This window comes from Rhamphochromis longiceps, linkage group LG1, assembly GCF_057381845.1.
Source record: "Rhamphochromis longiceps isolate RC_006_pf linkage group LG1, R_longiceps_female_GT1.1, whole genome shotgun sequence".
Lineage (NCBI taxonomy): Eukaryota > Metazoa > Chordata > Actinopteri > Cichliformes > Cichlidae > Rhamphochromis > Rhamphochromis longiceps.
The window spans coordinates 18,057,297-18,084,603 of record NC_140557.1 but is presented as its reverse complement, the minus strand read 5'-3'; the positions used below and the strand labels follow the sequence as shown (position 1 = coordinate 18,084,603).

The 27,307-nt window shown below is 41.9% G+C and overlaps 2 protein-coding genes across 6 annotated transcripts in view; one reads left to right on the top strand and one right to left on the bottom strand.

The window, feature by feature from the left end:
* The first annotated feature begins 2,302 nt into the window (after positions 1-2,302).
* On the top strand, positions 2,303-6,876 carry gins2 (GINS complex subunit 2). Its single transcript, XM_085400898.1, has 5 exons — positions 2,303-2,492; positions 3,738-3,852; positions 4,670-4,769; positions 4,877-5,003; positions 5,984-6,876. Exons 1-5 carry the CDS (start codon positions 2,403-2,405, stop codon positions 6,077-6,079), a joined length of 528 nt encoding a protein of 175 aa, XP_085257024.1. The 5' UTR covers positions 2,303-2,402; the 3' UTR covers positions 6,080-6,876.
* Positions 6,877-7,013: 137 nt separating this feature from the next.
* Positions 7,014-27,307, bottom strand: part of gse1b (Gse1 coiled-coil protein b) — a 166,346-nt gene continuing 146,052 nt past the window's right edge. For all 5 annotated transcript variants that reach the window (XM_085400850.1, XM_085400866.1, XM_085400858.1 and 2 more), the window contains 14 exons: positions 23,633-23,841; positions 18,987-19,153; positions 18,546-18,740; positions 16,970-17,137; positions 16,457-16,824; positions 15,927-16,248; positions 13,945-14,588; positions 13,682-13,794; positions 13,315-13,576; positions 12,079-12,192; positions 11,508-11,870; positions 10,986-11,324; positions 9,753-9,856; positions 7,014-9,360 (listed from right to left, as the gene is read on the bottom strand). In XM_085400850.1, the coding sequence (XP_085256976.1) occupies positions 9,220-9,360; positions 9,753-9,856; positions 10,986-11,324; positions 11,508-11,870; positions 12,079-12,192; positions 13,315-13,576; positions 13,682-13,794; positions 13,945-14,588; positions 15,927-16,248; positions 16,457-16,824; positions 16,970-17,137; positions 18,546-18,740; positions 18,987-19,153; positions 23,633-23,841 (3,509 nt within the window). In that variant the 3' untranslated portion in view covers positions 7,014-9,219. The remainder of the gene's footprint in view (positions 9,361-9,752; positions 9,857-10,985; positions 11,325-11,507; positions 11,871-12,078; positions 12,193-13,314; positions 13,577-13,681; positions 13,795-13,944; positions 14,589-15,926; positions 16,249-16,456; positions 16,825-16,969; positions 17,138-18,545; positions 18,741-18,986; positions 19,154-23,632; positions 23,842-27,307) is intronic.

Below are 27,307 nucleotides of genomic sequence, written 5' to 3'. Positions count from 1 at the left end.
AACAATGGATCAAAGTTCCTCCACGCTGTGCGACTGATAAACTCATACGCAAAGCAAGCACTTCAAGTAATTGCTCTTTAGGAGAGTCTCTACAAGCAGAGTCATGTGAAAGCTTTCTTTTTCACATGACTGCATCTCTGCCATGACAATTTAAAAAAAAGTCTAAAATCACTTTTAGAATAATCACTGCCCAGCTTTGGGTTTTTTTTGTATGGTTTAGCAGCAGCCTGTTGAATTAAGGTTTTTTTAATAGTTTTGTTCAAGAACAAAATACACAGAGTGCTTTACAGCACCGAATAAGATGCAAATAAAATGGTATATTAAAAAACAAAATAAAAGCAATCCTGCATATATGGGTCTTAAGTTTATTTTTAAAGATATCAATCAGTCCACAGACTTTAGATCCAGTGGAAGCGATTTCCATAACTTGGGAGCCACAATCACCTTTTGTCTTTAACCTGGACCAAGGTACAGCCAATAAACACTGTCGGCTAACCTCAGAGTGCTAGAGGTCATGAATGGTTGTAGTAGCTGCGGTTTTCTAATAATTTAGTGGTGCAAAGTTCATATTCGCACGTGTCTACAGATTATTTCATGCTTTGTGACCATTCTAATCTATAGCTTCAGTCTCCCATACTCTGCATAATGTAATTCTTGTAAAATGAAAACTAAATGACAGTGTGGCCATATCTGGGAAGAACTCATGGAAGTTTTTAAACAAATGACACTGTATATTTTCCTAATATCCATATTCATTTTATGCTGCTTTCTACTCCAGCACATTAAGTGAGACAACAGAAATCTGACAGCAACTTACATTATTTTTAAATGTATAAAAAGCTAATAAAATGGTCCCTACATTGACTAGTTACACCTTACATGCTACTTGCACGCTGCCATATCAGCAAAAATAAATAAACAATAGTAATAAACAAAATAAAAAATGGAATTAAAACAGAGATGTTAGAGATGTGAAAGTGGTTTAAATTGTGAATGTAGTATTCTAGTTTCAGTAAAGATAAGTACTTCTTCTATCAGTGCACGATAAATGAACTGAAACTAATTCTGTCTAACTACAGCATAGGTGCATTTCTGCAGAAATACCTCAAGCACAGTCCACTGACAGGAAATATTTGAAGTGGATTTGAGAGCAGATGCTATTAAAATAAATGGTTTGGATTTATGAAGAAATTTCATTGCTGTTTTAAATAATAGATTGTGGTGTCTTCTGTCAATTTTCTTTGTTCGTTTTATCTTGGCAAATTTATTTGAGATGTGTGGTGTGAATGTTGTGAGAGCGTTTGTACAACCAGGAAGAATCCTTTGGATGGGGTTATTGATCCCGAAAGGCAAATTACTTCAGCATCAGAAGGAATAAAAATAAAAACAGTATAACAGACAACAGAAACATTTTTTAAAAATAACTACAGGAAAACACCAAAGGCCGTAAAATATGAGGCAGTGAAAAATTGCATGTAAAACTGTGATAAAAAATGAATGAAATAGAAAACATAATAAGACTGAGGTTATGTAAAACAGAATTCTGCAGAGTGGTAATGCAAGAATGGTTCTTTATGGCAACAAGGTTGAATAAGTCTGAGGGAGAATGAGCTCCGTAGTGTAGAAAGGAGCAGGTGTGACGGGTTGTCCATGATATTCAGTGACCTCCTGTCTCTCACTGACCCAAATGCCTCCAGATGAACTGATGATCTTAACGTCATCGCTGGCCTGGATGCTGGCACAGACCGGCAGAAGTTCTTTAACATCTTGCTGAACACACTGAAGGATCTGGACTTCCTCAGAAAGTAATCAGTTGATCCCCTTCTTGTACACAGCATCGCTGTAGGTTCTTCAGTACAGTCTGTCACTGAACACCAAGTATCTGTTGTTAGCTGTCCACTGATTCAGCCTCCTCACCCACGATTCTAATGGGTTCAGACCCAGTCACTGACAAAAACATCTAACTTTGTTCTCACATGTAAAAGGTCACTGCCACCTTTCTTGTTATTGCCTGGTGAATGCTTCCATCTGGTGGAGTTTAGTTGCAACTGTTGTCACTCACATGGCCCACTTCCTTCTTCCGGGCCAGACAATGCTAAATTAAAATTTAAGGTATGGTCAGCTTCGTCACGGCCAGGCCCGCACCTCACACGTAAATTAACAATTTTAAAAATGCAATTAACACCGAGATTCGAGAAATTATACAGAAAAATAAAAATGTGACGTGCCGTAATACGGCACACAATAATGTTCACTTTTGCGATACTGCGCTTCCTGTTGATGACGTAGTTGTCTTTTTCTTGACTTCATTGTCGGTTAATGCTGCCTTCAGCGCGGGAACGGTTTGTAGTGCAGTTCGAGTGGGACGGAAGTTTTTGAACACACACAAAAACCAAACAGATATGGATGCTTCGGAGGTCGAGTTCCTTGCGGAGAAAGAGATGGTGAAGATAATACCAAATTTCAGCCTAGATAAAGTCTTTTTAATCGGGGTAAGTCAGTTGTGTCTGTATTTAAGTAGCTGGTTTTTGACCAGATACTGAGACGTTGACAGTTACTGTAGCAATATTAGCTAAACCTTGGGCTAAAACCTTGTATTATATCACGACACACTCAGTTTAAAGCTGGAGGTATGTATGTAAAGATGTTTCTGTTTGAGTGGATCACTTCACTCAGTGACTGATTAAAACACGCACAAAAAAAGCCTCATCTCTCAAACTCCAGACTTTAACGAACCATTTACATAAATATAAGTCGCTCCAGCTAAAATAAAATCTGTCTAAATATATTTCGAAAAAATTGAAGCTCCAATAATATTCGGTACCGTATCTTTGGCCTTTCAAAAAGTACCCCGAACTATTATTGCTATATTATACTGCAGTTTTTATTATTGATCAAGTAAATACAGGCTCAGCACTGCAATAAAACACACTTTTCAGCTTTATGTATTTTGTTTGATTTGGATTATTTTCTTTTTTGGGAAACTTGCAATGTAACTGTGCCTGTCTGTAAAACACTTTGGGTCTAATCTGTTATATAAACAAAGCAGACTTGACAGTCAACACATGAATGCGCGATTTTTGGAGCCACCATGAGAGTGTATGAGATTTTAGAGAATTATTGTTCAATAATTCTCTAAAATCTCATACACTGTCATGGTGTTTTCCATTTTCCAAACCCCCTTTTTTGTCTTTTTAAATTTTAAAAATAAATAACAGCTAACAAGATCCCCCCGCAGCATGATGTGAATTTAATGACAGTACACTGTACTGTCTCAAGCTCCCTTTGAGCTTGAGATCTGCGGACTCAGTGGTTTTTGAAATAAATAAATAAATAAAAAACAGCTAAAAACTCATCTTTTTAAACTTGCTTTTGGTTGATTTTTGTTTTTATGTTTCAACTTCTGCGAAGCACTTTGTGATTTTATCTTGAAAGGTGCTATATAAATAAACTTTTACTTACTTTCTTTACTTACTAAAGTCATGGAATATTTTTTGGTATTTTTTTACATAGCTGGCTGCACAAGAGAGCCTGTGTTATTCATCAAGCTCTCAGGATGGCTCGTTTGATGTAAATCAGACTGTAACTTGTAGTTGCTGCTGTTAGAAAGAGACATTGTTTATCTTCTAGCAATGTTTTTTATTAATCATGAAAGTGCAAATGCGTATCTTTCCAACTTCACTGAAGTGGGGAATGCATTGTGCTGCACGATAAAATATGTGTATTTGTGTTCTCAGGGAGATCTGGGTCCCTTCAACCCTGGACTACCTATTGATGTTCCCGTGTGGCTGGCTCTAAACCTAAAACAGAGACAGAAGTGTAGAATTATTCCTCCTGAGTGGATGGATGTTGGTAAAGTTCAAAGTTTTTCCTGATGCGGTCTTTGCAGGCGTTTGTTTCCAGGCATGAACTGAGAGGATTACTTAAAAATGTTTCAGATGAGGGTCTTTCAGTATTTTGAGTATTTTTTCCTTCACATTATGACATATGTAATCATTACTGGCATGCCATGTTAAGCCTAGACCTGCCTTGCCATAACTTTGACATGTAAGTAGTGCTAAACTATTTTTCCAAATTTGCATTAGATAAGTAAAACAAAAATGGGCACAAGAAATGCAGTAAGATTGTTTCCTTAGTTGTAAGAGGCAAATAATTCAGATTTTGTGTTCATTACAAATGCAAAATGTGTAAAATATGTGTATGTCGTTGTTGGTCTGTATGCTGTAAGAACCCATATGGAAAAGATAAATATAAATCTTATAAAGTTTGTATCTGTCTTGTGTGAAACTTGTATGAAAAGCATATAAGAGTGAAAACAGATATAAGATCCCTTGAAAAATTATATAATGAAACTTGTATGTTTTGGATACTTACTAAAACAATGTATGAAAGTAATGAGAAAGTGGCCACTTTCATGAGTAAATCATGTAAGCCTTATATGATTTACTCATGAAAGTGGCCACTTTCATGAGTAATCACATATAAGTTTTTAATATTTCTTTTCCATATGGAAAATGCTGAAAAGAATAAATTCATTGGTGGTTTTATTTGGAATTTCTGTTTTACTTCTCCTACAAAAGTCAGCAGAAAAGAGGAATCTTGAAAATCTTTCAGCATTTTTGTGTGTCGCTGCAGTTTGCTGCTGTTGACATTTTCCTTCACTGTGCAGAGAAACTGGAGGAGATGCGAGACCTTGAGAGAAAAGAGGATATGTTTACACCTGTTCCTAGTCCTTACTACATGGAGCTTACCAAGCTGCTACTAAACCAGTGAGTCATATACAATTAAGTAATCCACAGAAATACAGCCCTCAGTACTGTTGTGTGCTTGGTGTATGTGCCCCCTCCCCTTAAAAGAGGTTTCTGTGTTTCTGCAGCGCGTCTGACAACATTCCTAAAGCAGATGAGATCCGTACACTGGTCAAAGACATCTGGGATACTCGCATTGCCAAGCTCCGCTTGTCTGCTGACAGTTTCATCAGTCAGCAGGAAGCTTATGCCAAGGTAAAACTGATCACATGTAGGGTGTTTAGTATTCTCTGCTGTCACTTAACCATTGAGTTTTGAACATTTAATTGAGTTGAAAACAGATGCAAAGTAAGTACAAATTCAACAGCATAATAACAGAATTACCAGTTCCACATAAAAGGACAGTGTGACATTTATTCATTATCCCTTCAAGTTGTGGACCCATTGCATATTGAGATCCTTTAGAAAAAGTGGCATCACCTTAAGTTCCCCCAATTTAATTGGCTGTATATAAGCATTCAGTAAATGTTATCTATAGGTAATGTAGAATCTGATTTAAGTGTTCCATAATGTGTTTTCTTAACAGCTACACTCCCACTTTAGGTGTTTTCCTCACACTGTCTTAAAAGTAAAGCTAATGTGGAAATGTCTTACACTTGCATTCTTTCTGATGACCTGCAGGGGGTGATTCATGTGGTTGAGGGCTGACAGTATAGAAGAAAAACCTTTTGGCTCCCTATGACCTCATGAAACACTTTACTGACGTGTTTATGGTCTCAAACCCAAGTTTTAAGCCTTATAGGAACAGCATGATGGCTATTTTGATTCAACAGAAAGGACTGCCCACATCTGAAGACAGACGCTCTCTGCAGGCAGACTTGTAGTCTGTAGTAGCTTTTCATGTCTGGTTTCGTCATTATTAAGACGGCAACGGTGAAAACATTTGGCTTGAGGCTTCTCATAGGGACTTCACAAATCAATGGGTGATGTCAGTTGAGAAAGTGCCCATCTTTTCTATACAGTCTATGGTATTACAGCAAATCAACATAAAAAAAAAACCCAGTAATAAAAGATTCATTGGTTATGTTGCAATTGCTGACAATACCATACCGCATATCAACAGTGAAAGTCACAATGAACTTTCACCTGTTTATCATTGAGTTACCTACTGTGTCACAGAGTAACAGTGTTATTTTAAATCTTTGAATATACCTAATTCCTCTTTCTGTCCACAGCTGGACAACCTTACTCTGATGGAGATCAACACCATACGAGCGTTTCTTCTTGATACTCTCAACTGTATGTACAAGCTACGGTCCAACTTGCAGTGAAGGGCAGTTCATGGACTACTGGTAAAAAAGCTTGAACACACACAAGGCTTGCTAAAAAGGGTTGGATTTAGCAAGACTGGGGTTAAACCTAACATTAAAGACAGTTATCTGGAAAAATGAAGAGATTTACTCAACTATTTAAGTTATCATGTTGCTCTCCGGTCTGATTTGTGTGAATCTGCTGTTTGCAGTTAGTGTATCATTTGTTAATGTTGTCATTAGGTTTCAAAATGTATGTATGTGCATGTAAACAGAGTATATACATGTATACTTTTTTTCCTCACAATTTTTAATCAGTCTTATTGTGATTTTTGATCTTGTTGTGTTAGTGATTAAAAAAGATGTTTTCTGGTTTACTAGAATGAATGTGGTTTCTGTCAAACATTGGTAAACTAAACAATTCCTTCCTAAAATGTACGTAGGTGGGGGAAAAACCCACATTAAAAGGAATTCCACTCAACTCTTGTTGCATTTTATTCTAAAGATGGATAATATTGGTTGATATTGTTCTCAGGATTGCACCGAAAATGAATCCGTTTCCTAATCTCCAGAGCAAAATGTCCAGCTGTTAAACCAGAACCCACAAAGAGACAAAGGTTGATATTTAACATTTTTGAAATATTTTATTTTCTTTTTTGTCTGAAATCACAGCCATATATTCATAAATACCTAATTACTACATTCAACAAAGAATATATTACATTACAATGAATTCAAACAAGTACATTTTAAAAACAGGATTTCACAGCATCTAGACATCCTCCACTGAGTAATGGGGCTATTGCATGAGCGTGCGTGGGTTGGAGACACGGGGAGGCTGAGCAAGAGAGGCTTACCACACTGCACCTTCCTCCCCAGCTCAATGGCAGCTTACCTCAGCATGCATGCTCCTTCACTTACAGATAGATTACGCTGTTGGCTTTCTTCTTTGTAAAAAAAAAAAAAAATCTGACTACACTCTGTATTCCTCTAAACTGGCTTACGTGTCATTTATATATAAAAAAAATTGTCTTGTGACTCATTTGGATGAAAGAAACTTGGTATCTGTTGGTGACTTGTACATATTTGAAAGGTATGACATACAGTAGACACTTGGATGTAATATGCAAAGTCCCTGATCACTGATGTTATGTCATGTAATGTCTGTCCTGTAGACGGAAACTCATTCACATGCTCCCAAATTCTTGAGGCACTTGTAAAAAAGTGTATGTAAGGGGGTAAGTTGTGCTTCAGTACTTTTTTTAAAAAATAAATTAAATATTGGTACATTTTTAAAGTTTTTATTTGCAAATACTGAAATCCTTAACCCACTCACATCAAACATCCCACCACCACACAAGTCAAACGATGACCTAGACACCTCATTTCACTGTGTCTGAGGTCTCCAAGTGCACATAGAACCATAAGGTGGAGACAAGATGAATTACAGGGTAGAAAGTCACTGTAATACGAGCCAAATCTCATTAGGAAGATGGGGGGCAGATGGAGGTTGTAAACAGATATCCAAGGTAAAGCAAACCTTTCTGATTTTAAATGTACCAGGAGCTGCTCAGTTAAGCGTCCTGCCTGGTTTCTAGGACATCTTGGCAACTTTGTGTGGGTAGAGAGCGTCCTAAAAATAGAGAAATGCAAAGAGTAGATGATGTTATGTCAAACATATTCAGCAGTATAAGATGGCCATTCTGGTTTGTATGTTTGGCTACCCAACTGCAACTAATAATTTACTATGCTATAGTTTTATCATTATTTTGGCACCATTTCGTCTCATGGCTGCTGACAGGGGCTTGATCTTGTAAGGCATACCGCAAACCGTCATATCGTGTGTTTGAGTTCAATGCTATGCGTCATACAAAGTAAAGTGAAGGTCCAAAAACAGGATAAAGCAAGATTTATCTGCTGGCTGTGTAAGAAAATGTCTTACAATAATCAAGAAAATCAAGTTTAAAAAAAAAAAAAAAAAAAAAGTGGCTGTGGATCTGGTTTCTGCATGAGTACTTAACTGGTCATGCCAGCAACAGTAAAGCTGACTGGGAGGAGCTGATGAAATGGGCATTAAAACAGAGACACACTGCTGTGAATGAAGGGGGAGTGGAGGGCATGAGCCACATCTCAGGACCTCTAAGTAAGCTTTGCTGAGCTCAGAGGCCAGATAAGGTGGCTGTGGCTGGGGTCTCAGCTGCGCAGTGCCGGGACAGAATAAGAGGAATGCATCCTGCTTCCTCTCACTCTGCTAAATGTCTCAAAACAAGCTGTTCTAGCCAGCAGCAGTACAAACACTAAAAGCAAGGCTTTCTTTTTTTTCAACCCAAAAAGCATAAACATATAAAATGGCAGGCTTTTTCTTTTAAAAGAACAATGATTAAAGTAATAAAAACATACAAAATTCTTTTTAAGTCTTCATATTATATACAATACAAGGCTTAAGCACCTTTTAAAATTCTTATTTTGAAATTTTCTATTTCGAAATAAAACATTTACTTAATTCTTTCCAAAAATGTGCATTTTCTAAGTTCTTCCCTAATTTGAACAGTTCTTTGTTGTAACACAGTACCACCAGGTAGTTCTTCAGCTTTTATTAAGTGCATTTCCAGTTCAAAAGCTCATGTGGCCACAAAATAAAAGGAAAAAAGAAAAGAAATCAGTCCCAAATGACCAAAGGTCTTCATTTGGAGATTTGGAGCTTTCAAGTCTTGTAACGACACCCCCCTCTGGGGGTAGCTGCTCCCTCATTGGCAGGATTGTCTGTGTAGCTGTGGCGGTGAGGGATGCAGGGACTGAACAATAGCGCAGCAGGGACTGAAGAATGAAAAGCAGGTGTCATGTTGATCTTCAGGTTTTTCTGCCCCATACACTCACTGATCTTGGAGTTGGCTACATTGGCACACATTAGTGGCTTGTGGTGCAGTCCCTGTTGACCCATAATCCAAAGACTGCCTGTACTTCACTGAATGGTCCGGTCTCCTCTGCATTCACCTATCTATCTATCCATCCATTCACTCCATTCATTCATTCATCGTATCTAGCCAGCCGTATTATCCTCCATGGAGCTATGAGGACCAGGCCATTAAAAATAAACTCTGGGAGTCAGTCTGAAAGGGGAGGAGGCTGGGGCCCAAGGGCTATCAAAATCAGCGTCATGGTCACCTCGGAGGGTAACCTTTATAATGGCCGGCTCTTGGCCAGTGTGTCTGTGGCAGCGTCAAACACTTCCTGAAGTGTTCCATTTCTGCTTGTAGCTTCTCTCTTTCCACTGCCAGCTTCTGTCTTTGGGACATCAGCTCCTAGGTAACCAAGGACATTAAAAATATATAAGAATATATATATTTTTTAATTCACAGTGATCTTCATGAGAAGGCAAACCTGTGCTATATATAACAATATTTACAAAGATAAGTGAAAAACAGAAAAGCAATGATATGAGTGTAATAAAGAAAAGCTGTCTGGATTCCAGTGATTAATCAGAAGAGGCCAATAGTGTAAAGTATAAGTTTTTACTTTGCTCTGCTATTTATGAAACCACTGATCTACGAAAATAAGTAAAGTTGTGCACCCACTCCTATTATACATGCTCATAATTTCTTAGCAGAGCGCCGCTGCTAAGTCACTTGCAGTTATGTAGTAAATATTTTGACTTCCTGGCCTCAGCTTAAGTGGCTCCGTATGCTTGTCTTACCCCCATGGTATGAGACAGCTGCTCAGCAGTTAGACTAAGGTTGTAGTTCTGAGCTTCTAGTCTTCGACACTGGCTCTGCAGTACTTGTCGCTCCAAAGTTTGCTCTGGATCAGAAAAGGGAATAAGAGAAAATGAAGAAAAACAGGATTAGCAGAATTTGGACCATCTAAATAGATGCAGGATAATCTGCTGCAAATGTCTTCAGGCTCCTGCCTTCATTGTTAAAGGTCTTAAAATACACTAGTGGCAGGCTGTGAATGTGAGACTGGGAGTAATTAGAGATCAACTCAACCATTTTTCACTAATTTTCTTGTACAAATACTAAATACAAATTGAATTGTGTAAAATGAACAATGACTACTACCCTCTAGTGGTGACAGAATGCTACAACAACTTAAAATAGGATATACATTATACTCATAAGGAAGTGACACGAAAACACAGAACATTACAGAAATAATGTGACAACTCTTTCAAACTTCATAAATCATTATTTCATTATTATTACCTGTTTTATTTACTTTTCCCAGGCATGTGCAGTGGTAATAAACCAGAAATGTGTGGTTGCCTTTAATATTCTTTATTTCTACTGTAGTTTTTCCATCCAGAAATGTATTTATATGACATAATTTATTTATAGAAACTACAGATGTTGACTACAGTTAGTTACCTTACTTTCAGTGTTTTATTTTTGATATATGCGATTGATTACCCAATGTATTGTGGGTGTTTTTAAGCTTTTTGTGACTTTTTTTCATGACCTGCTGGAACAAAGTGCTCCACACATTCAGATTTACAAGTTTAAGCACTGTGTTTTTCTTTTTCTTCACTGAATATTAGCACTGTGCCTCTTTACATCTAGCAGGAGAATGCGTAGTTGAGTGGGGTTCACAGGAGTGAATAGGAAAGTAGGGCCTCGCTGCAGGCAAAGAGCTAAAAGGTGAAGGCGGGGCCAATTTGCATATTTGTAGATCATGCTCAATGATGGAAAAAATGTATAGTTGGATCTAAAACAAGTAATTCTGATTTAGGGGATAAATCAATGACATATGCAAAATAATATGTATTTGTGCACAATCAGTAATCTCAGTATATATTCCAAAGAATAAAGAAAACCTCTAATCCCTCATAAAATTATACAGTGATAATAACAGAGGGACTGTTAAAGCTGTTTATGTATGTAAAGTGATCTAATATCAGTCCATGTAATACACAGGCACCTCAGCTACTTACCTTCCACATATTCCTGATAAGCTTCAAATATAGATTCAATCCCCTGCCACTTGAAAACTGAAGCCTCTTCTTCCTCCTCCTCGTCTTCCTCTTCAGAGTCCTCTGGACCAGACATGTCCTCCCTCATCCCCGATGCCTCCCTGTGCTGAGGCATCGAGAGGTGCTGCCCGTTGGGCTGAGGGTGAGAGTGCAAAAGTGGATGTGGAAATGACTGTGGAGTTGAGTTGGACTGTGAATGTGGCTGTGGTGGTCGGCCAGGAGGGCCCTGAAGCTCGGGAATGTTGTAGTGAACAGAGGACTCCTGGAGGTGGGATGACTCTGACACCCCTGCGGCTCCACCTAATGGACAAATGTTGAGGAGAAGAAAGAGATGTTACATTTCATCAATTTCATATTTTACACATAGGGATATTTTCCATCATTTCTTCATATTTGATAGTCTCTCCAAAAGTTATGTTGGCCTGCTCTCCATGTATTCACCTTTCCAAAGATGCCTATTAGACCTTATTTTGAGCTGTTTACCTTTATGTTTCTGCAGAGTGGACTGTAGCACAGATTCGTGGAACTGCTGGGCAAATTCCTCTGGGGCGAAGTCCCGTGGTTGTATGCGTCCATTGATGCTGTGATGACCTTCTTTAGCCTGCAGGGGGAGTGGGGGCCTCAAGCTGTTAAGCAGGCTGGAGCTCCTCTTTGAGATCGGTCCCTCACTGGGCCCCCGGGCCTTGTCTGGGTAGACAGCTGGAGAAGGGGGTGCCTTTGGTCTTAATGTGTCCCCAAGGGGTTTTGGATGCCCATTGGGGGATGTTGGGCAATGTGAGGAGGGGCTGCGTGGTCTGACACTGTGGTGCTCCTCTGGTTCAGAGGGAGGCTGGGAGAATGCAGGATCTGCAATCATTTAAACATATGTTTGTGCTGATGAGGTCAAGATCCACAATATTACAATGCAATGAGAAACTGTTGTTACTTTACATCTTCACATTCACGGCCCCAATTATAACCCCTCTTCATTTGCATTACACAGATTAGCACCACTTTAACATTACTTCAGGGATGACAAGTTGTGTGTGTTTATGTTCATTAGCACGTAACTTACTAGAGATCTGAGTTGGAGGACTTTTACACAGTGGATGTGGAGCATGTCTGATGGTATCCAAGGTCACAGTCTTTTCTTTAATTGCCTGTAGCAGCTCCACTACCCTTTCATTATCTAAAACAGGAAAAAAAATAAAATAAAGAAATAAAGAAATAAAAAAATAAAAAAAACACATTTTGCATCAGTCCTAGTCTTATTTCCAATTTCACTCAGTAGCACTCATTTTGCCAAGTGCGATGTGTGTGTGTGTAAAAGGAGGTGGCCTGACAGTGTGGGAGGCATGTCATCTGTGATTAGGAAACAGTAAATGAAGAATAAATGAAGAGTATTAGACTAAGATCATTGTAAGCCTACTGCCGCCCCTCCCAATTCAGTCAGTGCATGGGTGTCTATTTTTGAAATTTAGGCACATTTTGGCCGTGTAAAGAGAACCCTGACATAAGTCAATTTTTGGAATGCATTGTTAAATATATATGTTATGTTAAAAATATGTTCAATACGATGCATTTAATATAGGTATATGGCACTGACAAGATCACTTCAACCCCTTATTTCCTTTGAGGCTTAAGTCAGCAAGCTACCTCGAGAGAAGGTAATGGAAGTAAAGCATTAATGAGATGTAGGATGAACTGAAAATGACTAGTACTCTCTATTAGCTAAATGAGCATGCAATCAGTCTTCTTCTTCACACTGCTGAAATGAGATGTCAAAGAGAAAAGATATGAATAATTGATGGAGGTGTTTGGTATGGTGCGTTAAAGACACTGGGGCAGTTCTGTGCTGTACGAGTTACTAGCTAGATTGCCAAAGCATATAGATGTGTGCCCTGTTATTCCTTGATATAATGTTCAAACATTTGTCAGTGTCAGGGAACAGTAGTCTGTATCTCCAATTTATGAAACTCTCTCATTGAAGGCAACAAGCATGGCCCGTTTCATACAGGAGATCTTTCCTTTTGCAATGAGGAAGCCACTCATGCACTGATAGGCAAGGTTAGCTCTTCCACCAACCATAAAAAAGCAAAACTAAAAGATGCACATTTATTTAAAAAAAAAAAAAAAAATTATATGTATGTATGTATATATATATATATATATATATATATATATATATATATACACACACACACATACATACACACACCTACCTACCTACCTGGAGGGTTAAAGCAAAAATGAGTAAGCGAATCAAAAGTGTAGAATGCTCTAATCTCTTTCTCACTAAAAATTGCCTTACCTTTTCTCTGCTGTACGGTCACATGGGACAGTCTAAACATGGTGAGGAATCGCTTCTTATCCTCCAACTCTGGCGCTCGATCCATCTCCTCAGGGGTAAAACGTGTGCTGAGCTGAGGTGGAGGAGTGCGTTTTGATTGTGAGGCAGGTGGGGAGGGACTGTGCTCTCTGAGCATCCTCCTTCTCTTCCTTCGCTTCTGCTGCACCAGCTCATCCCGTCGGCCCATTGTGGTCAGGCCAAACACTCCCAGAAAGTCCAGTTTCTGTACAGAGATGAGAAAAACAATCATCTTACTGTGATGTTTCATCATGAGCGCTTCTGTGTTCTTCAATCATGCAAAAGCGCATGTGTTGGAAAATCTTTTTACCTCTGTAGAGTCATCCAGTTTCAGTGGAGGCTGCTCTGCTACTCTCCTGAGGTGGGCTCTCACCTCTTCTTCATCACTCTCATCGTATGAGTCATCCAGCTCATAATAGTACCCTGCAGCAAACACAGAGGTCACCCCTGACACTCAGCTCTTTAAATTCTCTAATGAGGATGTCAGTTCTATATCTATAAAAAAAAAAAAAAGAACTGATCTTTGATTTTCCAAGCAAGTTATACATCTCATCATAGTATGTGGGTAAGTACCTTTCTCCCTGGCCTCCTTTCTCCTCTTCTCCTCCAGGTCCAGCTTGCTGACAGGCCTCCGATGCTGCTGAAGAAACTCGTCATAGATCAGCTTTGCGTCTGGGACCATGCCCAATGAGGCTACCTGTCCCAGTCCCATTGCTGGCCCAGAAACCACTGCTTGTCCATGTCTACTATACCCTGGGTGACCCTGGAGGCTCTTTATTCCAGCATTGGTTTTCAGGCTTCCCTCCAGTTCATATTGGCTGGAGAGAGACATGGAAGCCCTCTGCTGGCTCAAAAATGAATGGGCGGATTTCTCTAAATCAGCAAGGTATGTGCTGGGCTCAGGCAGACCTGGGGGACCTCTCAAAGGAGGATATTTCTCCATTGCACCACCGTCTCTTCTTCGGGCTCCGTCTTCATATCTGGAGGGTCCTGGGGGCAGCCGACTGAGCTCATAGTGTCCCATCCCTGAGGGCTCATGGTTACGTCTCGACTCTGAGGCTGTGTCTATAAGAGATGCAGGGTTCCACAGGGTGGTAGGAGGCGGAGGGTGATGTTCACGTGGTGGCTGTGGAGGTTTGGGGGAGATGAGAGGTGGAGGGGCACCTAAGAGAGGGTTGAGTTCCCTGTTTCCTGGTTCATGATGATTAGGTATTGGTCTGCAGAGATACAACGGAACAGCAATTATTAATCTGTTATACATGCAGGGTAACACCCATATCTCTTCTAAAATTGAGAAATAGTGTTTCTGAATCATGCATGCTATGCAGGGACGCACAACATTTGCCCATATGCCCTGCCTACTTCCTTTCATCCATGTCAGTATGTCTGTGGATCTGCGTGTCTGTGCAAAGCAGTGTTATCAAGCCCAGACAGAGTAGCCCAGAGCAGAGTGAGAATGTGGCCAAGGCACACACACTGTCCTCCAGATATAAAGAGCTGTTTTTGATCTGGTAGGCCCTTGTAGTGAGGCATGCACACACAGGAAGCGAGCAGTATACTGAGGAAGAGGCCGGAGCAATGTTCTCCTAACAGGTTTCTGGAGAAGAGAAGAACTGACAGAGAGAGCTTAAGAAGAACAATGAATTATTAGAATAGGGCTCACGTTAAATGATGAGAGTAGAAGAAAATAGCCTTAAAGGGAGAGCAAGGTTGTAAAGGAAAGAATGATACAGTGGGGGGAAAGGAAATGGTAATGGCAGACTGATGGACACTGTCTCAAACTTCATTCCAAATCAAACCTGGCAGGAGCAGGCACTGCATGACCAGTCAAATTATCTATGCCTCCTGTTTGTGTTTTCTTTTCTGTGTGTTTGTGTGTGTGTCACTGAGTAAATGTGTCTTATCTGCAATCTGCAGCCTGTCAGCTGTGATTCTGCGATTATACTGTAGGTAAGTTACCGATAGCAGACGTGTGTATCTTGTGTGTGTCCTACCAGCATGAACCACAACCTCATTTCTGAATCAAACACAATAACACACACAGAGGCACAGTAACAAATAAGGTCTGGGGCTTATGCTATGCAAGAGTGAGAGGATGAAAAAGGTATTAGCCCTTGTGTATCTTAGCAGTTCCACTTGCTGGCTATTTGAACCCCCTACTCATGTCAACTCATGAAACAGCAGTCATCAGGATTCCTCTTCATAACCTACAACAATGCCTAAACAGTGCCTATTATTTTTCTACATGTCAGGCCTGGAAGGGAGCTTGGACAGATATAGAGTAGATGTGAAGCTTCTTACTCTTTTACAGTCCTGCCTGAAAACAAACTTCTAAAGCCTGCCAGCCTCCAAGACTTCAAAACCACAGGCACAACTGTCCCTATCAGACTAGCAGAGCCAGCCAAAAACCCCCAGAAATAGTGAGCACATTGCCCCAAAAGCTGCTCGTCTCTATCAGATAACAGGAGAAAATAAATACTGCAACTACATGCTATGTTGTATGACATTTTTGCACAAATTGGCTGGACTGAAACAAGTTAAGCGTGCAGTCTCACCTGTGCGACTCCGTCCTGTGATCTGGAGTGTCACCTGGCCGACCCAAGTCCAGGTGCTGCTCCAGAACCTGCTGGCGGAATTCAGACACCTGGCACTGACGATCTTCTTTCTCCTGACGCAGCTTGCGTTGCCGCGCCATCCACCTCTCCTCCTCGTCTTTCCTCTGAGCAATCATTGAGGCTGCAAGCCCTGTTCCTGCAGTGCCAGGCCCCATGTAGATGCTGTGGCCTGAGATTAGACCATGATGTGATTGGACTATAGACGGATGGATTCCTGGTGGGACTGGTTTGGGAGCTGGAAGAGCGGGCTCTTTGGTTTTGTCTGTAGAGAAAGATTGGTATATAAGAATTTAACATTTATGTTATAACAGATAATTACATTCATGAAACTATTACTTCAAAAATTAATTTTGTGTATTTATTTGGTCTATAAAACAGCTTTGAAGAGTCAGAAATATCAGAGAGATATCCACTTTAAAGGTAAAAAGACTATAGCCAATAGAGGCTAGGTAGGATGCACGGACACATACCAGCCCGATTAGGGGTTAGTCTTTCAGGCTTGGTTCGGTCCTCCTGTCCTCTCATGGCATGGAGCTCAGCCAGATAGTGGTTCTCCATGGCCTTGGATGCCTGCAGCTCTTTTTCCCTCAGTGCCCTCTCCTTCTGCCTCTCGAGTTCCTTCTCTCTTTCTCTCTCCTTCTCCCGTTCTCTCTCGCGCTCCCTCTCCCTTTCCCTTTCTCGTTGCCTCTCCCTCTCCGCCTCTTCCCGTTCCCTCTCCCTTTCTCGTTCTCTCTCCCGTTCCTTCTCTCTCTCAGCCTCTCGTTCCCTCTCTTTTTCACGCTCGCGTTCTCGTTCGCGTTCCCTCTCTCGTTGCCGCAGCTCATCCTCTAGCTGAAGCCTAAAAAAAACAGAGTGGAGAGAGAAACAAAAGAGGAAAGATGATGTGTGTGAAGACAACCCATGACCACAGCACACCACTTTGATATACCTCATATAAATAAATGTGACTGTATACAGCACTCATCAATTAAGCAGGCTTTTACCTGTCAGACTGCAATGCCGACAATGAGGGGTGCGTGAAATCTCCAGGGTAGCGGATGCCTGGTAGATGCATGTGAACAGCAGAGGGGTGGATAGGAGGTAAAGCTCCCCCTGTTGGCAGTGGGTAGAAAGGTGACCTCAAAGCAGAGAGGCAGAACGGGTCATCCATCCTGAGAGATAAAAAGTGAGAGAGAGAGAGAGAGAGAGAGAGAGAGAAGAGAGGAAAAGAGGGAGTCAGACAGTCTCCCTGTGTGATAGTGCAGTGTTCACTTTCATTAACCTGTGTGCCTCCATCTTCCAAAGAAGGAACATCACAGGCTTTTCCATCTTCCAAGGAAGTAACAGTGTCTGTCAGATAACCTCAATCACAACACAGCATCCAGGAAGACAGTGCGATGTATGTTGATGCTGTGTGTTTGTGTATGTGTGTGGCATCCGCTGCTCAAGCCCTCATTAAATCCATTACAGCACAGTGTGTGATGGGTGCTGCAGTCCTGTGATCTTGCTTGGTTGACAGACCAGGAGCACACAGCCTGTGAGACAGCCCAAAGCAAGCCTGGCTCTTTTCAACATACACACAGAGTGCACATGATCATACACAGTGTCCATGAAAAATTCTATTAATTTAACAAATATTCCACACTATATTTCTGACTGTTTTTGTTGTTGTTAATAATCGTGCTGTTGCTTTTGAAAAGGATGCCGAAAAAAATCAATCAATAAAAATTTCAGAACAAGACCCTTTTCCAGATATATAAACAGGATTCTTTAATAATTTCTCACAAACCCACAGATGCTCTAGACATGAAGTAAAAAATTTAAAACCAAGCTGTTGCTCTCCTCCTCTCATAGCCTAGCTTGGGTATAGACATGGAAAATGGGTTGTGCTCTTAACTGGTTGGCCTTACACAGCTTCAAAATAGAAACATAAGAATGCTGTTTTTATTTTATTTTATTTTATTTTTAACTTTCATTAGAAGACTTCTAAAGTATGCAAATAATATTACTACAGCCTTTGGAGCAGTCACGTATATCTATTTTTAATCAGCCTGTTAAGCATTTTCTGATACAGCTGAGCCAGATATTTTCTAAGAGGGTTCTTAGCAACAGCCTGTCAGAAAATACAGCCTGCACTCATATAGCTATCATTTAACACTGATCTGATCTTTTGCAAAGACTCCCAGGTGCCCCCAGTGCTCAGTAGTAGAATGTACTTTTTAACAGACAATCTTATCTCGCTTCTGTTTGCAGACTTCCTTCCTTCTGTTGTGCTTCTGTTCTGTGTCTTTTATCTGGAATTTCATTTTAATTTGTGTTGCCCTGTCTTTTTTGCATCTCCCTTTAACTTCTTCACGCTTCATAAAAATCTTACTTCTAGTTAAATAAATACACACATAAAAAAACTAACAAAAAAACATCATTTTAACTCAGAGCTTGAAATCTGGTCATTTATACATTACTGCATTTACTGCTGAGCAGAACGAGCAGAACAAATATCTGCTTCAGTTGTATGTGCTGGTTTTGCACAGTTCACTCTCAGAGGAAATGGATGCCAAGTCAACAAATGCAGAGGCCTACCTGTATGAAGCGAAGGTTGAAGGGTGGGGCAGGTAGCTGTGGGAGTAGTAGGCAGCTGCAGTGGCAGGGTCTAGGCCCAAGGGCAAAGAGGGCATCCGGAGGGCATCCTCGGCTGTAGCATAAGGCCGAAAACCCCGGAGATACTCCTCTGGTACAGGACCAGGTGGCACTGCGTTAGGCAACTGTCTGGGCAGGCTGAAGGTAACAGAGGGAGTACAAGCACAAAACAAGAAAAAAAAAAAATTGTCATTTCAATTTGTATGTGTTCGGTGTTGTGAAAATTCATTATATTTTTTACCAAGAAACTATACAAATTCAAATTGCTTCCCAGCACCCATGTCAACAAGGCATGTGTGTTGCTGCTGTATTTTTAATACAGCCTTGAATGAACATGTACACTTTGCAAATCCATAGAAAATGTTAAAGCAGGGATCGACTCACTTAAGAGGTTGAAACCGTGACTCCTGCATGACAGCTCCTGGAGTGAGACCAAAGGCATAGGGGTTTCCCAGGAGGTGTGCAGGGACTGAGGGGCCACCCTTTTCCTGGGAGAGGGCTCCTTCTGCGCCCAGACGTTCCCTGCTGGCCCCATGAGGCCCTGCGTCAGCCTGCAGAGAGATACAGAGAGAATCTTAGTCATTGTTTGTGAGGACCTGTGACCGTTACGGTTGTCACTGCTCATGGAACCCATCTTACGAGAAGACAGAACAGGGAAATAATAGGCCTGCTTGTGGTGAAGCAGCCTCCTCACTCTTGCTTCCTACCTCAGGCACTTTTGTACATTTTCTCACACATACCACCTCCCTGTAAAAATAGACAGCTCAACAAATCTCCAAGGAGGATATTTGGTAAAATGGATGAAGCAGGCAGACAGGGGTAAGAAAAAAGCCTCACTGTTTTTGTCTCTAATTGTAAACAAGAGATGTCATCCTTATGATCGATGAGGATGTGGTAATGGTAGACAACAGCCGTGCTTCTAGAGATCTTAACTTTGATCTTAGCAAAGTGCGTGTATGCGCATCAGCGTGCGTGCAGAGCAACATCTACAGGGAAGACAACAAAGTCCAAAAAGCAACATCCCTCTGCCTCTGTTTCTCTTTCTTCCTTCTCATTCACCTCCCTCCCTCCCTCTGGCAGCAAGCCTGGTCTCACTTATCCAATCCCACAACAAACACACACAGACACTCAGCAGGCACATACACCGTTTCAGAGCTACAAAGACATCCTGCTGTGGGAGTGGGAGTGCATTTTCAGAAGCTACAGTTTCCCTCTGACTACAAATGCAATTGGAGAAGTGAAAAACGCTACAACCCTTGTAAGTTGAACAAGAAAGATGTTTATATATGAATATACAGGTAAGGAGGGTTTTCGTAGGACTGGTGGAACATTTATCTCTTGTTTCGCAAAATGGTACTAGAAGTTGGCAAGGGAACAACTAGAAAGAAGAAAAAGAGGGGAGAAAGCAAAGAAAGAGATTAAGCCATAAAGAAGGTGAACAAGAGGGGAAGGCAGTTCCTGCCCCACTAAATTAACCTCTGGGCTCCCTGGGATTAGAGAGAGACCTTACAGCAGTATGACCCTCTCTCTCACCACTGCCTCTGATAAAACAAATCCCATTTAGTGAGCCATTACCCTCCACATCCTGTTCCACAACCACTGACCCAGACTGACACTGATGCGCTAACATCCAGTATTAAATGCCTCTAATGTTTAGACTCCCCACATAACCCTGTTTCTTAACCCCCACCCCCACTCCCCACAAAATCTTACTGTTTACTCCTTGTTATTTGTTGCGCTTCGCTAAACAGTGTGGCACTTGATTCTCTCAAAGCACCCATCTCTATAATCCCCTCCACTGCCATCACCATTCTTTTCAAGCCTTATGAACACAGGGAGAGCTGGTTGTTCCCCGCTGCTCCCAGCAGTCACCTGAAAAAGCACTTCACATATGTTAAAACTCGATCAGATAGTGACTTTGAAAGAAAATGCAGTTTCTGTTTGCTCTTTGCTCCACCTCATTCCTTTTTGCACAGCCTTGCTGACCAACACTGCTGATTTGTGGCTGTCCCGAAAGCCCTTGTAACTCTTTCTCTTCTGAACCCACATTAACTTTAAGGTGCAATGTGTGTGTATTTCCTCAACCCATCCGCTCTTCATTATCATGAGCTTGAACTATCAGTGAGTAATAATTGTGAAAGAAAACCGTACATTGACAGTTACAGTAATTGATTTCTATCACTTGATTGATTGATTGATGACAAGCGATCGGAATAGGATAAAACAGCCCAATCACTTTGAGTGACTGCATGAATATACTGGGCATTTATTTACGCATGCTCGTTACATGGTGTGGAGAGTCAGCAACTGTCTGAATCAGACAGTTGCTGCACCTTTCCTTCACTGTGTGTCCCCAGTACACAACCAGTACCTTTTTTGATGGCATACAATAATAAAAGAAAACACACACACACACACACACACACACACACACACACACACACACACACAGAGAGAGAGAATGAATTCTAATTTATTTTCAAGACCTGACCAACGACTATCTGGTATTTTTCTGGTGATCAGTAGTTGATATTCTGCATTACACACAACTTGTGTGTCATGAGGCAATCACGGTTTTAAAACCATGGCTATGACTTAATAACTGTCAATTGGTGCAAGTCCCAGACATAGATTAACACAGAAATTGAATTAAGTGTTCCTTTCCAATGAATTTCACAGAAATCGTCTCATAAGACGATCAGACAAAGAAGCCTATAAAACAACAAATGCTGGTGCTGGACTGGTTTCAGCTTCTTCCTTTCACCATTTTCACTGTCACTGAAGGGCAACCAGTTATGCCAACAAGAGATGCTCGTGATTTTCACATTTTCAGATAGTCATTAAATAGATTTTAAATAATGATAATAATAGTGTACACTAGTGTTTTTGTATTAAAATGTAAATTCTCCTTTATTTTACCAGTGTCTGATAGTATGCATTGCACTACTACCATCAGAAGGAAACACAACAACAACAACAACAACAACAAGAATGCATTAAGAATGCTAACATAACTAATACTAATATACCAGGATTGGTATTATGTATGGTGTTGTGAGATTCGTAGGCAAAGGGTAAACTCTGCCAGGTTAAGTTAGCATGCCAAAAAATTACTAAAACTATGTGCAAAGATTCGAGAGCGATGTGGGATCTTTGAAGAATGGCTGAAACAAATATGTTTTTCTTGAAACGTCCATCTCAGCCACTTACATTCAAACTGATCAAAGCAATTTGGAAACCTGCATTCAGCCTATATCTGTCATGTACACACATTTTGAGCTTGATATCCATTTGACTGTATATACATGTACACATGTATGGATTAATGTACGGATGCATGCCTACCTAAAAACATGTAGCTTCTACATATATCAGGGCCATGAAAAAAAAAACATGAACAACAAAGAGAAAAACCTTCCATCCTATGAGAAAGGCACCTTATAGTCAACTCAGGCACCTACACATTCAAGCAGCCATCCCATTTTGACCTTTCACCTGCTAAAATACATGGCCTTCTATTCCTGCACTATTCTCCAGTAGCCTGTCATATACACACACTACTGTGCACAAATACAAGCACTCAAACTCAAAGACACATCCATTAACAGCCATCTTCCTCTGTGTGAGCCAGGCCCCTGTAACCCTCAGTGAGGGTGGGAGACCCCGCGCATTGTAGAGTGCTCGTTTACGCCTCTCAGATGGAGCCATGAATCCAAATTGCCAATTATAAAGCAATTACAGGCAGCAGCGGGAGCAGACTCCTGCAGTCATTAAAGCAAAATGCCAACGCACCAAGCCCTCCCTTCTTCACTGCCTTGCCTGTTACCCCCCTCTGAAAGACAGACTCATCTCTCAGCCTGAGAGACACTAAAATGCTCTTTTAAAGCAGTGAAAGCAGAACACATTAATTTGTACACACAGCAACAGACAAGTTTTCCCGGACATGCTGCATGGGTTCTCGGAACTTGACTGCTCCTTCTGTTTGTAACCGTTTGTGTGATTCAGTAACAGAAAGTTCCATTAAAGTCATCTTTGTTTTACAGGAAGATTTTGATGATGTGTGTGTGTATCCTTAAGGATTCTCTGGCTCTGTGTGAGTTATGAGTGCTGAGTGAAGCGGCACCCTAACAATGACGGGGTGTCGCTTCACCCTGTTGCTGTCCCTTGAGCCCATAGCCAGTCACCCCTACCTCTTGTTCACATTACTGCCCTTAAATTGTGAGCAACAGGGCATTCTTGCCGGTTTTCTTTTTCGTCCGTCCTTTTTGAAATTTCTGTGCTAACAAAATTACAAAAATGGTGGCATCTCTACAAGGGCTTCCTGTGTGTCTGTCCCTTGCAGCTCTAACTGACCCTGTACTGCAAAAGGTTCATTTCATAAAAACTATAGCTAGAGAGAGGGGGGGGGGGGGGGGGGGGGGTGTGTCAGGAGGGGTTTGCAAAAGAGAGGACAATGGTCTGAATGCTACCACACACTGCTGCCTGGCTGACCTCCTTATTCCCTCTTCACTATCCCCCTTCTGTTTGTCTCCAGGGAACCGTCAGCCGCTCAGAGAGTTTCCGCATGTTGCCGAGTGCTGTTCATAACCGTGCACTTGGCCTGAACTATTAGCCCTAAACTGAGATAAGGCGGCTTAAAGTAAGGCCATAATCCATAATCCACTCCTTATCAAAGCAAGCAGCTCTCCCTCTTTCTCTCTTCCCCACTATGAGTGGGTGCCAGGTTGACAAGGGAGACGATGCACTTGACTGCTTAGGTGAAAGGGGTGAGGCCGGTGGAGAGCTTGAATGGTTACAGGAGGCCCAAGCCTGGGACTGTGGTTGGGCTGGTCTAAGGGCCAAGTTGGAGAGGGGGCGAAGGGGCACAGATGTTATGGGCCATTGAGGCTGTCACCTCGATGTCCCAGTGGCAGCTGGCAATGTTTAACGCACAAATCCATTAGTTGGTAGTGGGTGATGAGACGTTTATAGACAGGCCATCTATGTTATCCATGTACATATACAAGCGGCCACACTGAAGAAATATTTACCTGGCGCCCCTCGCTTCTCCATAGGCCGTTGCTGGTCTTTGTTGGAGCAATGGTGACTACAGGTGGAGTGTTTGGCACAGTGTGGCCTGCTGGGGGTACCAGGACAGGACCAGGACCAAGAGGACCCCTCTTGGGTGTACTGACTGGAGAGCTGTGATTGGTGGCTGGTGAAGACACTGGTGGTGACTCACTGCTGATGGAGGATGCAGCTGGAGAAACAAAAAAAAAAAAAAGTAGGATCAGTCAAAGTCTGTAAGAAATAAGATGACAGTCCAGTTTTCCTCTACTGGTAAAAGGTAAAATTAACATGATTCTGTAGCTCTTTCCCCCAGGGATCAATAAAGTATTCTGATTCTGATTCTTTCACAAGGGAATGAAAAAAGGGTTTGGAACGTTACAAAAGCAATGGATAACACACACACACAGGTGTAAACACACACATATACACACCGAGGGCCAGATGGATAGCCCAAGGCCCCTATTAGGAAGTGACAATGATCAGGATGAGCAGCCTTGTGAGAGTCACACAGCCTTCACATGCAGAACACACATTCACACACACTACAAGAATACAGCTTCAACAGCCATACTGTATGTATGTGGCGCTTGTAGCCAAAGACTGAAATCCCCCCGCCACACATATACATATAAACACACACACACACACACACACACACACACACACACACGCACAGCAGGTGGTGAAAAGCTGGCCCAATGAGCTTCTCTGCTCCACTGTAGCTGTGCCACATTAACAAAGCCCTCCAGGGAAACCCTGTAGCGCAGGGTCACGGTCTGGTCACATGCCTTACTTTCTACACATTTTGCTTTTTCTCCCTCAAGTTGTAAATCTTTCCTATGATACGGTCACATTTTTCTATATCCCTTCAACTCTACCTCCTCACCAGCAGGCCACAGCCTTTGTTGGGTCTTCCTTTTCTTTTCTTTTTTTTGTTTTAAATGATACTCATGTTTTGCCCATTTAATCTTAATTTCTTCCCCTTTTCTACCAACATCCTCTTTCTCTTTGACAGGACAGTATTGCTGTATGTCTCTGCATTACAAAGTCAAAGTGGGTCAAAACCTCTCTATGGGACACACACTTTGGTGGTGTAAAAAAGAAAAAAAAAGAAGACTGCAATGATGAGCGCTCAAGCATGAGTGTTTTTGTGCATTAGACTGTTTACGTGCAGACATTTAAAATAAAAAGCAGCTGAAACCTCAGGCCAGTTTCAGGGCAGCTTCCTGTAACCAAAAAAAAAAAAAAAAAAAAAAAAAAAAAAAAAAGCACATCTTTACTCAGCGGCCATTTCTTCCATTGGTTTCCATGGCAACAAAACCTAACAGACAGCGTCAGCTTACGGTAGGTGTGGTCAGGACACTGACTGATTTTAAGTACTTAACTCTGACTAATACTCAATAATGGAAAGAATCGATAAATGCAGCGAGGTGATGTCTAGAGGAAAATCAGAGAATCTGATAAATCAAATCTGTGTGTGAGGGGAAGTGGTGGTAAGGCTGGCAGTGTTGGGGTTTTTTGGGGGGAGTTAAAAAAAAAAAACAAGGTATGTGAGACCAGAAGATGGTTGACGATACATGAAGTGAGACACGAAAGTGAAAAACGATAGAAGATGGGGAGCATTTGGGGGGAGAGAAAATAAAGTGAGTGTGCAAAAGGAGCGTGAGGTGAGGCGAGAAGTAGTAGCAGAAAGGAAAGCAGAGAGATAAGGGGTGCAGATGGTGGTGGGGCGGCTGCTGGGGGGGGGAAGTCATATCTTGTCTGCACAATGGCAATTAGTGGCCTAATTCTCCCCCCTCACCTCGGAGAGCCATTACTCTACCCTGCAAGACAAGGCCAATCAATAGCAGCCCACTCAGCCAGGGGAACGGAGGTACACTTAATACAGCTCTAGTGTCACAGCCTATTCACTCATCACACGCTCACAACATGCATACACAAGGATGGGGAACAAATAAGGCTGGAGGAATGGAAGAGGTGAATGTGTGTGTGTGTGTGTGTGTGTGTGCGTGTGTGCGCGTGCACACGCACGGAAGGGGGAAGTTGGGGGTGCTAAGCAACAGACCTATACTCCATCTATTTCGCTCACCCCCCCCATCTCTTCCTCCTCCTTTTCTATGTAGAGGCAGAGCAGACCAGAGAAGAGGAGGGCAGACTAAATAAGAGAGCAGGAAGAGAAGCGCGTGAGGGTGAGGAGGAAATAAAAGAGACAAGTGCCTTCTACCAAACGGCTTCATTCTCTTCTTACAGCTTGCAGAATTGATGTGCTCTTCTAAGCGTCCTTCCGCGATGCATACGCACACTCGTACACAAGGACCACAAACAGCTATTATTCCTCTATCCTTCCCCCCTCCTTCTCTCTAACAACACCCCATGCAACCACCACCCACCTACCAACTTTTCGTACACCCTCCTTCGTTTTCCTTCTGTTCGTCAAACACAGTGCTTGCCAAGCAGACGTAAATCTGTCAGGCTCGATGCACAATTTTTATAAACACACAGTACTTGCAGCAAGCAATAGCAACTGGGGATGTCTACGAGAGGGGCTGCATGTTTAAATGTGTACCATTTTTAACCTCCTTCCTTCAATGTCCATATCAATGTGTGTGTGTGTGTGTGTGTGTGTGTGTGTGTGTGTGTGTGTGTGTGTGTGTGTGTGTGGGGGGGGGGGGGGGGCACACCTTTTCCCCCACATTACTATGGCCATATGATAGGAGGGGGAAAAAATCACATATATGAGGTGTGTGACTGGCACTAACCTGGTTGCCATTCTACCTATACCGAGAGAAGATGGCCATACATGGTGACCCTGTAGGGAGCGAGAAGAGGCAGGAGGAGTAGGAGGAATAAAGCACAAGCTGTTTTCCCCAGGGTCTAGAACAGGCTCATCAGCTCTCAACCTTCACTTCATTAGCAGTACTGATTGTCACTTGCTCAGTGTATCGTGGTGTGTGTGGTGTGATGACGGGGTTGAATGGAGGGGGTTGCAGAAAAAGAAAAAGAGAAGCCGTAGGAGACGGTAGAGAAAGAAAGAGCAAGGAAAAGACAGAAAGGGAGAGAAAGCTGTCTTAGTCCCAAGCTGCCTGTGATTAATGTGAGGCTCCTTTCTCTATCGCCTCTTCTATTAACAGTCCCACTCTCCCAGACTGCCTCCACACTTGACCGCTCAAGCTGAGCTGCACTATCATGCACACACACACACACACACACACACGATGCACCCAACAGAAGCAATGAACAAACGAAGTCGTAGTCAGAGGTGTTCCTGGGCAGACCAATGACCCAGTGAAAAAGTTGACACAACTCCTCAGTATTCAACACAACACAAAAATCTTTCAGTGTTGCCAAAAGGCACCTACCAACCCTCTGCCGCCACCATCACCAGCAACACCCCTCTCAAGACAGCCAAACAGAATCTGCTCCCTTCCACCCACCCACCCACACCTCGTCCTCCACCCTCCTTCCTCCCAGCATGCATTACAACAACATCAGCACTTAATTAAACAGTCCATTTCACACCTGGTGTGCATAGCAGTGCCCAGCCAACCCTGCATCCATATGCCGCCTCACCAGCATGCACTAGCGCAAGCCTCAACACGTGCACTCTCACACACAAACACACGCATACACAAAAACATTGCACACACCTGCTACTA

Coding starts and splice junctions, on each gene's coding strand:
- gins2 (XM_085400898.1), top strand. CDS start 2,403: ATGGATGCTTCGGAGGTCGAGTTCCTTGCGGAGAAAGAGATGGTGAAG. Junction 3,853..4,669: donor TCCTGAGTGGATGGATGTTG/GTAAAGTTCAAA, acceptor TTCACTGTGCAG/AGAAACTGGAGGAGATGCGA. Junction 5,004..5,983: donor AGCAGGAAGCTTATGCCAAG/GTAAAACTGATC, acceptor TTCTGTCCACAG/CTGGACAACCTTACTCTGAT.